Raw genomic sequence first — 13,941 nt, 5'->3', positions numbered from 1 at the left:
TCAATGTGATAGACCCTGTTATAGACACCTTCTTATATGCTGTTATTTATACTGTTATGTACATTGTTATTGACACTGACATAGACACTGTTACAGTCACTGTTATAGACATTGATTTAGACACTGTTATAAACACTTTCATAGAAACTGTTATAGTTAGTATTATATTCACTGTTCTAGTTACTGTTATAGACACTGTGATAGTCATTGATAAAGACATTGTTAGAAACATTGCTTTAGACACTGTTATAGTCATTGTATGGAAATAGTTATAGTCACGGTTATACACACTGCTTAAGATACTGTTATAGACACTATTATAGTCACTGATAAATACACTATTACAGACACTGTTATGGACACTGCTATGGACACTTTTAAACACTGTTATAGTCACTATTATTGAAACTGTTATGGACACTGTTATATTCACTTTTATAAGTGCTGTTATAGACATTATTCTATTTCTGTTGCAGTCACTGTTATAGACACTGTTATCAGCACTGTTATAGGCACTGTAACAAGCACTGTTATGATACTGTTATAGAAATGTAACAAGTGCTGTTTTAGGTACTGTTATAAGCATTACTACACACAATCGTATCGTCACGATCAAAGACACTGCAATTGACATTGTTATAGACATTGTTGTGGTCACTGTAATTGATATGTTTTGTAGCTATAAGCCCTATAACAGACACTGTTATAATCACTGTTAAAGACACTGATGCAAACATTGTTATGGGCACTTATTGTTACTGTTATAGTCATTGTTATAGATGCTATTATAGAAATTCTGATATTCACTATTACAGATGCTGTTATCATCACTGTTATAGACATTGTTATAGACATTGTTATACTCACTGTTGCTGACATGTTTTATAAACTTTTCTAGTCAATCTATTGACACTGTTATAAACATTGTTAGAGATGCTGGTATAGACACTGTTTAACAAACTATTATAGACACTAGTATAGCCACTGTTACAGATATTGTTATAGACACTGTTATCAAAACTGTTATAGACTGTGTTTTAGTTACTGTTATATTCACTGTTATAGTTACTGTTATAGACACCGTTATAGACACTGTTATAAATACTGTTATATTCACTGTTTTAGTTACTGTTATTGACACTGTTATAGTTGCTGTGTTAGCCATTGACAAAGACGCTGTTAGAAACATTGCTTTAGATACTGTTATAGTCATTGTTATGAAAATAGTTATAGTCATGGTTATACACACTGCTTCAGATATTGTTATAGACACTGTTATAGTCACTGCCACAGGCACTGATTAAGAAACTCTTCTTGACACTGTTATAGACACTGTAATGGAAAATATTATATTCACTTTTATAAACGCTGTTATAGAAACTGTTCTAGCCTCTGTTGCAGTCGCTGTTATAGACACTGTTATCGGCACTGTTATAGAAACTGTAACAACACTGTTAAAGGCATGATCATTGCTACACACATCCTTATCGTCATGATCAAAAACACAGTAATTAGCATTGTAATAGTCACTGTAATAGACACTGTTATAGATATTGTTGTAGCTATAGCCACAATTACAGACACTATTCTCGACACTGTTAAAGACACTGATATAGACAATGTTATAGTCACTGATAGAAATATTGTTATAGACACTGTTATAGTCACTATCATAGTCACTGTTATAGACACTGTTATGTTCACTATTATCATTATTGTTATAGTCACTGTTATGGATACTGATAGAAATATTGTTATAGTCATTGTTGTAGACCCTGTTATAGAGATTCAGTGTTATGGACACTATTATAGTCACTTTTAAGACACTTTTACATACACTGTTATAGATTGTTATAGGTGCTGTTCTAGACACGGTTATAGACACTGTTATAGGGACTATTACAGAGATTAATATAGACACTGTTATATAAATATACTATCATAGACACTGTTTTGGACAGTGTTATAGAGACTGTTATAGATACTTGCATAGTTACTTTTAAAGAAACTGTTATGGATACTGTTATACACGCTTGCACAGTCAATGTTGTAGACACTTATAAACATTGTTATAGAACACAAGAACACAAGAAATAGGAGCAGGAGTAGGCCATCTGGCCCTTCGAGCCTGCACCGCCATTCAATAAGATCATGGCTGATCTGTCGTGGCTCAGTTCCACTTTCCGGCCCTCTCCCCATAACCCTTAATCCCCTCTCTTATCAAAAACCTATCAACCCGCTTCTTGAAAATATTTAGCGAGGCAGCCTCCACCACTTCAACGGGCAGAGAATTCCAGAGATTCACCACCCTTTGAGTGAAGAAGTTCCTCCTCAACTCCGTTCTAAAACGCCCCCCCTTTATCTTGAGGCTGTGCCCCCTAGTCCTACTGTCTTTTTTGAGCGGGAAGAGTCTCTCCACCTCTATCCTATCCATCCCATTCATCATCTTATACGTCTCAATGAGATCTCCCCTCATTCTTCTAAACTCCAACGAGTACAAGCCTAGTTCATTCAGCCTCTCCTCATAGCTCAACCCCCTCAACTCCGGTATCAGCCTAGTAAACCTCCTCTGCACTCCCTCCAAGGCCAAAATATCTTTGCGCAGGTGCGGCGCCCAAAACTGCACACAGTACTCCAGCTGCGGCCTCACCAATGCCCTATACAGCTGCAGCAAGACCTCCCTACTTTTATATTCAATCCCCTTCGCTATGAAGGCCAATAAAATAGACACAATAAAAGACAGGTATATTAATTGTTACTGACAGTGTTATATAATTTTTTGTAGTCAATGTTATTGACACTTATAAACACTGTTAGAGACGCTGTTATAGAGACTGTCATAGACACTGTTAGACAAACTGTTACAGACAATGTTATAGTCACTGTTAAAGGTAGTGTTATTGACACTGTTAGAGACATTGTTACAGAGACATTGTTATAGATACTGTTATATTTGCTGTTATAGAGACTATTATAAAGACTATTATAAACACTGTTTTGGTCATTGTTTTAAACACTGTTATAGACAGTCACAAATACTATTGGACAACCTGTTATAGACTCTGTTATGGACACTATTATCAGCACTGTTATAGAAACTGTAACAAACTGTTATTGGCACTGTTATAAGCATTGCTAAACACAATCTTATAGTCATGGTCAAAGACAAAGTAACTAACATTGTTACAGACATTATAATAGTCACTGTAATAGGCACTGATATAGACACTGTTATAGATATTTTTGTAGCTATAGGCACTATAACAGACACTGTTATAATCACTGTTATAGACACTGATAGAAACATTGTTATAGTCACAGTTATAGTCACTGTTCTGGTCACTGTTATAGATGCTGTTATAGATGCCTTTAAGACTCTTTTATAGACACTGCTATAGACTCTGTTATGGACGCTGTAATAGATGCTGTTATGGACGCTGTTATAGACACCATTATAGATGCTGTTACAGATGCTGTTATGGATGCTGTTAGAGACACTGTTATAGACACTGTTATAGAGACAGTTATAGAGACTTATAGATACTGTTATAGACATTGTTCGAGACACTGTTAGAGACACTGTTGGAGATGCTGTTGTAGAGTCTGTTATAAACATTGTTATAGACAGTTATAAATACTGTTGTAGACGCTGTTATAGACACTTGCTATAGATACTGTTATAGATGCTGTTACAGATGCTGTTATGGATGCTGTTAGAGACACTGTTATAGACACTGTTATAGAGACAGTTATAGAGACTTATAGATACTGTTATAGACATTGTTCGAGACACTGTTAGAGACACTGTTGGAGATGCTGTTGTAGAGTCTGTTATAAACATTGTTATAGACAGTTATAAATACTGTTGTAGACGCTGTTATAGACACTTGCTATAGATACTGTTATAGATGCTGTTACAGACACTGTTATGGACATTGTTATAGACACTGTTAGAGACACTGTTATAAAGACGGTTATAGAAACGGTTATCGAGATGGTTAGAGATACTGTTAGAGACACTATTATGGATACTGTTATAGTCTCTGTTATAGTCACTGTTATAATCACTGTTATAGACACTGTTAGACAAACTGTTATAGACAGTTATAGATACTGTTGTAGTCACTGTTATAGATGCTTTTATAGTCACTGTTAGAGACACGGTTATAAACACTATTACAGTCACTGTTATAGACACTGTTATAAACACTATTATAGTCACTGTTAGAGACACTGTTATAAACACTATTACAGTCACTGTTACAGACACTATTATAAACACTATTATAGTCACTGTTAGAGACACTGTTATAAACACTATTACAGTCACTGTTATAGACACTGATATAAACACTATTATAGACACTGTTATAAACACTATTATAGTCACTGTTAGAGACACTGTTATAAACACTGTTAGAGACATTATTAGACAAACAATTGTAGACAGTTATAGACACTGTTATACATACTGGTACAAACACTGTTATAGTCACTGTTAGAGGTACTGTTAGAGACACTGTTAGACAAAGTGTTTTAGACAATTATAGATACTGTCATAGATGCTGATATTGACATTGTTATAGATACTGTTATAGTCACTGTATAGACACTGTTATAAACACTATTATAGTCACTGTTACAGTTACTTTTATAGACACTGTTAGACACAGTTATAGACACCGTTCTAGTTACTGTTAGAGACACCATAGAGATGCTGTTATAGACACTGTTACACACTCTGTTACAATCACTGTTATAGACACTGTTATAGTCACTGTTATAGTCATCATTATAGACATTGTTATAGACACTGTTCTAGTTACTGTTAGATACACTGTTAGACACATCGTTATAGTCACTGTTATAGTCACCATTATAGATGCTGTTATAAACAGTGTTATAGTCAATGTTATAGTCACTGTTAGAGACACTGTTACAGATACTGTTATAGATACTGTTATAGATACTGTTATGGACTCTGTTATAAACACTGTTACAGACACTGTTAAAGAAATTGTTATAAGCACTATTATAGTCACTGTTCAAGATAGTGTTATAGACACCATTATAGACATTGCTATAGACACTGTTATAGTCGCTGTTATAAAACCGTTATAGTCACTATGTATAGACACTGTTATAGTTACTGTTATAGACGCTGTTATACACACTGTTATAGACAGGTATAGTCACTGTTAGAGACACTGTTAGAGATACTGTTATAGTCACTGTATAGTCATTGTTATAGACGCTGTTATAAACACTCTTATAGTTATTGTTTTGACAGTTATAGACACTGTTCTAGACACTGTTAGAGACACTGCTACATGCACTTGTAGACACTATATTAGACACTAAATTAGACATTTGCACAGTCATTGTTATAGGCACTGTTATAGAAACTGTTATAGACACCATTATAGATACTGTTATAGACACTGCTATAGTCATGGTTATGGTCACTATTATATTTACTATTATAGGCACTGTTATAGGCACTTGTAGTCGCTGTTATATTCACTATGACAGGCACTGTTAGAAGTTTTGTTTTATGAAATCCTATGACATGGGCAATGACATGTGATAGACATTGTAATAGCCACAGTTAGAGACACTGTATTGGTCTCTGTAATAGGCAGTCATTGATCTTTTATAGACACTAATATAGACACTGTTATAAACACTGTTTTAGATGTTGTTATGAACACACTGTTATAGACACTGATAGAAACATTGTTATAGATACTGTTCTGGTCACTGTTATAGATACTGTCACAGATGCTTTTAAGACACTTTTATAGATGCTGTTATAGTCACTGTTATAGTCACTGTTAAAGATACTTATAGACACTGTTATAGACACTGTTATGTACACTTTTATAGACCCTTGCACTACCAGTGTTATAGATACTGTTTGAGACATTGCTATAGACACAGTTATATTCACTGTTACTACAGTGTTATATAAACTTTTGCAGTCAATATTATTGACACTGTTATAAACACTGTTAGAGACGCTGCTATAGACATTGTTAGAGACACTGTTATAGACTCTGTTATAGTCACTGTTATAAACACTATTATAGATGCTGTCATAAACACTATTAGAGACACTGTTATAGATTATGTTAAAGACACAGTTATAAACACTATATAGACACTATCACAAACACTGTTATAGACTCTGTTATAGACTGGTACGGAATCTGGTATCGACTCTGTTATAGACACTGTTATAGTCACTGTTATAGTCACTGTTATAAACACTATTATAGACACTGTTATAGACACTGTTATAGGCTGGTACGGAATCTGGTATCGACTCTGTTATAGACATTGTTATAGACACTGTTATAGTCACTGTTATAAACACTATTGTAGACACTTTTATAGACACTGTTATAGACTCTGTAATAGACACACAGTTACTGTTATAGTCACTGTTAAAGCAACTGTTATAGATACTGTTATAGACACTTGCACAGTCAATGTTATAGATATTATTGGAGACATTGTTATACACATTGACATCAACACTTATAGAGACTGTTATACACACTGTGAGACAAACTGTTATAGGCACTGTGATAGACACTGTTACAGTCACTGTTACAGAATATGTAAAATTCACTGAAAGACACTGTTATTGACACTGTTAGAGACATTATTACAGAGACTGTTATATTCACTGTTATAGAAACTATTATAAAGACTGTTATAGACACAGTTATATTTACTGTTATTCACACTGTTACATTCACTGTTATAGACAATGTTATAGTCACTTTATAAACATTGTCATAGAAGCTGTTATAAACATTGTTGGACAAATGGTTATAGACACTGTTATAGTCACTGTTAAAGACACTTTAATAGACATTGCTGTAGAGAGTGTTGTATATACCGTTATAGTCACTGTTATAAACAACGTTAGACAAACTGTTAAAGAAGCTGTTACATCACTGTTATAAACACTGCTATAGAATTTGATATAGACACTGTTATAGACGCTATTCTAGACACTGTTAAAGTCACTGTTATCAACACTGTAACTCTATTATAGGCAGTGTTTACATAATCTTGCTGTCACTGTCAAAGACACAGTAATTGACACTATTATAGACATTGTTATAATCACTGTATCTGACACTGTAATAGGCACTGTTATAGACATTTTTGTAACTATTGGCACTATTACAGACACTATTATAGTCACTGTTATAGACTTACACACTACATTAGACACTATATTAGACACTAAATTAGACACTTGCACAGTCACTGTTATAGACACTGTTATAGCGACTGTTACAGACACTGTTATAGACATTTTATAGACACTTTATAAACACTATATTAGACACTGTATTAGACACTTGCACAGTCACTGTCATAGGCACTGTTTTGAGACTATTATAGACACCATTATAGACACTGTTATAAACACTGTTATAAATGTTGTTATTGGACACACTGTTATAGACACTGATAGAAACATTGTTATAGTCACTGCTCTGGTCACTGTTATAGCTGCTGTTATAGATGCTTTTAAGACACTTTTATAGATGCTGTTATAGTCATTGTTATAAACACTGTTATGGACACTGTGAGAGACACTGTTACAGGCACTGTTATCGAGATTGTTAGAGACACTGTTAGAGACACTGCTATAGAGACGGTTAGAGACACTGTTATAGTCACTGTTAGAGACACTGGTTAAAACACTTTTATAGATGCTGTTACAGACTCTGTTACAGTCACTTTTAGAGACACTATTATAGTCACTATCATAGACCCTGTTAGAGACACTGTTATAGTCACTATTATAGAAAATGTTATAGTCATTGTTTTAATGGCAATGTTATAGACACTGTTATAGTCACTATTACAGAAACTGTTATAGTCACTGTTATGGATACTGTTATAGACACTTGCACTGCCAATATTATAGATACTGTTAGAGATATTGTTAGAGACACAATAATAGACACAGTACATTCACTGTTACTGAGTGTTATATAAACTTTTGTAGTCAATGTTATTGACACTGTTATTTATAAACACTATTAGAGACGCTGTTGTAGCCACTGTTATAGTCACCATTAAAGACACTTTAATAGACACTGCTATAGAGAGTGTTATATGCACTGTTATAGTCACTGTTATAGATAATGTTAGACAAACTGTTATAGTCACTGTTTTAGACACTGTTAGAGATGCTGTTATATCACTGTTATAAACACTGCTATAGACGCTGTTATAGATGCTGTTCTAGACACTGTTAAAGTCACTGTTATCAACATTGTAATAAAAACTGTTGTAGGCATTGTTGTACACTATCTTACTGTCACTGTCAAAAATACAGTAATTGACACTATTATAGACATTGTTATAATCACTGTATCTGACACTGTAATAGGCACTGTTATAAACATTTTTGTAGCTATAGGCACTATTAAAGACACTATTATAGTCACTGTTATAGACAATATATTAGACACTTGCAGTCACTGTTATAGGCACTGTTATAGAGACTGTTAAAGACACAGTTATAGACACTGTTTGAAACATTGTTATAAACATTGTTACAGACAATTGTAGAGACACTGTTATAGACACTATTACAGTTGTTGTTACAAACGCTGTTATAGACACTGTTATAAACACTTGCACAGTCAATGTTACAGACACCGTCAGAGACTGTTATAGTCACTGTGATAGAAACTGTTCTAGACACAGTTATATTCACTATCATAGACACTGTTACAGACACTGTCAGAGATGCTGTTACATATGCTGTTATAGACGCTATAATAGATGCTGTTATAAAGACTATAATAGATACTGTTACAGGCATTGTTATAGACACTGTTATAGAGACTATTATAGATGTTGTTATCGACACTGTCATAGATACTGTTAGAGACTTTGTCAAAGACTCCATTAAAAACTGTTATAGACACTGTTATAGTCAATGTTAGAGACACTGTTATAGATGCTGTTATATACGCTGTTATAAATGCTGTTACAGACACTGTTAAAGACACTGGTATAGATGTTGTTATAGACACTGTCATAAAGACTGTTAGAGACACTGTTATAATCACTGTTAGACAAACGTCATGGACACTGTTATAAATACTGATACTTTTATAGACACAGGTATGGAAGAAATATATTCACTATTATATTTACTGTTGCAGACTGTGTTCTCGAAACTGTTATAGACACAGTTATAGAAACTGTAATAAGCACTGTTACAGACATGGTTATAGAAACTGTAATAAACACAGTTATAGGCACTGTTTTGAGCATTGTTGTACATAATCTTACAGTCAAGGTTAAGGACACTGTAATTCTCACCATGATAGACATTGTAATGGCCACAGTTATAGACACTGTTATATTCACCATTACTGGCACTGTTAAAGACAGTGCTTTGGTCACTGTATAGTCACTGTTTTAGACACTGTTATAGTCACTGTTATTATCACTGTTAGAGTCACTGTTATAGAAACTGTTATAGAACCTGTAATAAACACTGTTATAGGTACTATTTTATTTGCATTGTTGTACACAATCTTACCATCAAGGTCAAAAACACTTTAATTGTCACTGTGATAGACATTGTAATAGCCAGAGTTATATACATTGTTATAGAAACTGTTATAGTCTCTGTAAAAGACACTGTTAAAGACACTTTTGACACTGTTATTGACACTGTTATAGACACTCTTATAGTCACTGTTATAAACTATTATAGACATTGCTATAGACACAGTCACTGTTATATTCACTTTTATATTCACTGATACAGAAAAAGTTATATTAACTGTTATATTCACTGTTACAGGCACTGTTATAGACATTTACAGTTATTGTTATAGATGCTGTTAAGGGCACTGTTATACACACTGTTGTAGACACTCTTATTAAAGGCATTCTTACAGACACTCTTATAAACAATACTATATTAACTTTTCTTGCTCTTTTTTAAAAAAAATCTGGTGACAGTCATACCAACTGTGATTGACCTTCTTCAGAGACTGTTCGTGCATTCAAATAGTCACTGCTGTAGTCACTGTGACATTCAGTGTTACAGCTGTCTGCTTGCATCGCAGACTCTGGTATAAACAATCTCTATATGAATGGCTTACTCACTCTCGAGGACAATGTGATAACCACAGTTATTTGTGGCTACTGTTTGAAATTGCATTCAGGTGATTGTTACAGACACTGTTAGAGTTAGTGATATAGAAAGGTGTAGTGATTGTGTTTTCAGCACTCTAAGAGACTGATTTGGGGGCTGAATTGAAGAGTAGGACATCATAGGAATGCATGTTGTCCCCCAGCCCTGTTGTTAAAGAACACCATGGCTTATGTTTGGCCACAACTTCAATTCCTGCTGGCCCTCCCATTCCTTAATTCCCCAAGGGTTCAAAAATGGATCTATCTCAGCCTGAAATGTATTCAGCGACTGGCCGACACACAACCCTCTGGGATAGAAATTCCAAAGATTTATGTCTGTTTGAGTGAAGAAATTTCTCCAGGCCTCAGTCTGAAATGACTGTCCCCTTGTGCTGAGACTGTGCCCCCTGTGCTTTAGGCTCCCCAGCCAAGGGAAGCAACTTCTCAGTGTCTGTCCACTCAAATCCCTTTCTACCAAATCACCTCTCATTCTCTCAACTCTAGAGAACATAAGGCTAAATGACTTAACCTTTCAACAGAGAAACCCCTCCCTCCGGGGATCACCCTACATGAACCTCTGCGGCGTCGCTTCCAATGCAAGTGTATCCTTCCTTAAACATATCCCTTCCCCATCACTATCTTCTTTGGTCACTCTTTCTCCCTTGCTTTCCTTTCTCTCTCTCTTTATCTCTCACATCCTCTCAACCTGTCTTTCTCTCACAATTCCTTTATCTCTCCCTCACTCTCTCCTCTTTCTCCCTTTATTTTTTCTCATTCCATCTCTCTCTCCTTCCTTCCCTTTCACTCTACCCTTTACTCTCAGTCTTCTTGCCACCTTCCCTATCTTTCTTCATCTCTTTCTTCCTAAATCTGTCATTTCTCTCTTTCTTTCTCCCTCATTCTATTATTTTGTTGTCTCTTTCCGCCTCATCTTTCTCACACCCCCTCTTAGTCTCGCTTTCTGCCATCCCCTCTCTTCCTCGTCTCTCTTTCTCCACTGCCCTCTCTCTCTCCTTTCCTCTCACTCTTCCTTCCTCATTCTGTTTTCCCCCCCTCCTTTCCTCTCGCTCCCCTGTGCTTTTCGTCTGTCAGCTTCTTCCTTCCTTCTCCCTTTCTCACTCTATTTCTTCATCACTATTTCTCCCTTGCACTGTCCATTTCTATATCTAGTTCTCATTCTCTTTTCGTCCTTCAATTTCTCCCTCACACTTTCCAATTTTATCTTTCCCTCCCTCTCATTTCTCATTCTATTTTCTCTCTCCCTCCCTCCACACACTTTTTCTCCTTCACTCAATTTCTCCCTCACACGTTCTCTTCCTCTCTATTTCTCTTTCTTGCTCTCCTTTTCTCCCTCAATTTCTCCCTTGCATTTTACTTTTCTCCATTCCTCCTTCAGGCTCACTCAAAAATCTTTCCCCACTCCCTCCCGCTTTCTCTTCTTTTCTCCACACCTTCCCCCCCTCCCCCCGCACACACTTTATCTCTCGCTCTATTTCTCCATCACACACTGCCTCCCATATTCATCCCTTTCCAATCCTTTCTCATCTGACGCTGTCCCCTTTCTATGCCAGACTATGTCTCCAGTTCTGAGTGCATTCGTTCATAAATCTCTTTCTCCTCTATCTTCTCTTCTTCTCTGTTTAATTATTCCAACGCCCCCTCCCTTCCCCATTCCCATCCCCATACACTTCTGTCTCCTCTATTCCATTCATCCGCTATTACAGAGCGGAAAATAACAAGGCGCGTTAAGGGACAACCTGAACCGTGGTGATTTACTTGTCTCAGACCCTGGCGAATTCCCCGCTCTAACCTGCTGCCCACCAGTGTCCGGTACAATTCAATTGCACCTTCAAACTGAAAAAAAAACACACTCGTATATAGTTTCTTAGTGGAGTTTTCCTTAACCGACTGGTTAATACCTGGAGTCCATAGAGTGGGCAGAGGTGGAGTGAGAAGCAAATCAGAGACACAACTGCAATCCATGGTGATAAACGAGAAGCGACCCTAGAAAGAAAGCGAGGGGTTAAATCAATATATATAAATATAAAATAATAAACGGGAAATTAAACAGTTCTGCGGCAATAAATTCACAAGGAATTACTTTCTAAGCAGCGACAATTCGATTTAAAAACAATAGAAATAAACCGGCAGAAAGTTTAAACTCGCCACCTTGCATGCAAAGCCAATCTATCGATTTTTTTTAAACGTTGCAACTGGGTTCCTAAATAAAGATGCATTTAAAATTCCACTCGGCTTCTCCCAGGTATTCGCACGTGTGTGAAACAGAAAGCAATTTAAAAATAAATAAACACAAAGATGGATACATCATGGATGTTTTGTTAGAAAAAAACAAAAAAAAATGAAACGAACAAATGTGTAGCAAACTATAAATATTGTGGGCGATTTTAAAATGACACATTTGCCCAAAGGTAGAAATGAAACGGTCACACATCACACACAAATGTCATGGTTTCAAGAACAGTTAAAAAGAACAAAAAAATCCCCTAATACAATAGGTGACATCAGATCAGAGTATAACTACAGCAAACAATTCTTGTTCAGCCGAAGTAAAATATTTGCAGGGAGCGTTTGAAAATTTGCTCGCAACGCTCAAGCAGCGTGGCAATAAAAATCAACAAGAAAAACTGATACAAAATCTTTAAAACGAACACAACACTGAAACATAGACGCGTTCAAAACTACTAGTTCCTGCACGGGTGAATACAAGGCTTTGCATTTAAGTTCAAACAAATGGGTAACATTTCATGATGTTACACGTTGAAAAATGTTCTGAAAATGTCTTTGAAAAGGAAACAAAACGAAATGGAATAACATGTTTCATTCAGTATGAATCGTATTGGCGGCTTCGCTGCCGTGTATCTGAACGCCCCTCGAAGTTATCCTCAGAATGAAATGCTTAGATTGCAGCCGATTCCGCTCACAGCGCGGCTGCCAGTCTGTACCCAGCCTTCTGCCTGTCTCTCTCTCTCTCTCGCTCTCCCTTTCCCCATCTATCCTCTAACCAAAGCGGCAATTCAGTGTCACATTTGATAGAGGGGGGTGCAAAGTAGGAGGGGGAGAAAAAAAGAAAATAGATTTTTAAAAAAAAATCTAACTCACTTCATCTCTTAAATAGAGAGATAATGTATCATTTTCAATATTCAGGAGGCTGGGGTTGAAGCGTTAGCTGTCCTGATACATACACATGCATAAAAGGACTTTGCGATTAAGAGCCTTCTATTTGCCCCTCTCTTTCCCTCTCACTGTCTCTCGCTCCTTGGGCGTAGGGGGGAACAACAGCGACCCGTCCCTGAATTGGTAACCGCGGGTCAGCGCTCTCTCCCCGGCTGCAGCGGGCACAGTTTGGGTCGCCCCAGCGTCAGGAGGAAGCAGCCGGCCCCAAATAAGCAGTCGGAGCCGGCGAGTAAGTTAAACTGCAAGATTTGAGCCCAGGGCCATGTTACTCTGTGTGACAGGCACCGCCATCCATCATCATTTATTTAGTTACCTTCCAGAGTCGTTTCAACAACACTGGTCTGCCCCTCTCAAACACATTTTAAAAAAAAAAGCCTTTTATTTTAATCCTCCAAAGTTAAACCCTCTCGAGGACAGGAATTGTTGCAACTCTTTGCATTATAGACACTAGGCTCACGGAAAAGGGGAGTTAAGCAAATGGAACTGAAGGCGAGCGGTCTGCGGTGAAGCAGCGGGTTTAGTTTCAGTCAAATCCTGCAATTGATCGCAAATAAA

General features: G+C 36.4%; 1 protein-coding gene across 1 annotated transcript in view; it reads right to left on the bottom strand.

Moving 5' to 3' along the window:
* LOC145339191 (ETS domain-containing transcription factor ERF-like) overlaps nt 1–12,174 on the bottom strand; it is a 45,979-nt gene extending 33,805 nt beyond the window's left edge. The window contains exon 1 of the mRNA XM_080183577.1: nt 12,111–12,174. Coding sequence (XP_080039703.1) covers nt 12,111–12,174 — 64 coding nt within the window. The remainder of the gene's footprint in view (nt 1–12,110) is intronic.
* Nucleotides 12,175–13,941: the final 1,767 nt, after the last annotated feature.

The sequence above is a fragment of the Carcharhinus amblyrhynchos genome, unplaced genomic scaffold (assembly GCF_965287045.1).
Source record: "Carcharhinus amblyrhynchos unplaced genomic scaffold, sCarAmb.v2.hapA chromosome_335, whole genome shotgun sequence".
NCBI lineage: Eukaryota > Metazoa > Chordata > Chondrichthyes > Carcharhiniformes > Carcharhinidae > Carcharhinus > Carcharhinus amblyrhynchos.
This window is presented reverse-complemented; position numbering and strand designations above follow the sequence as displayed.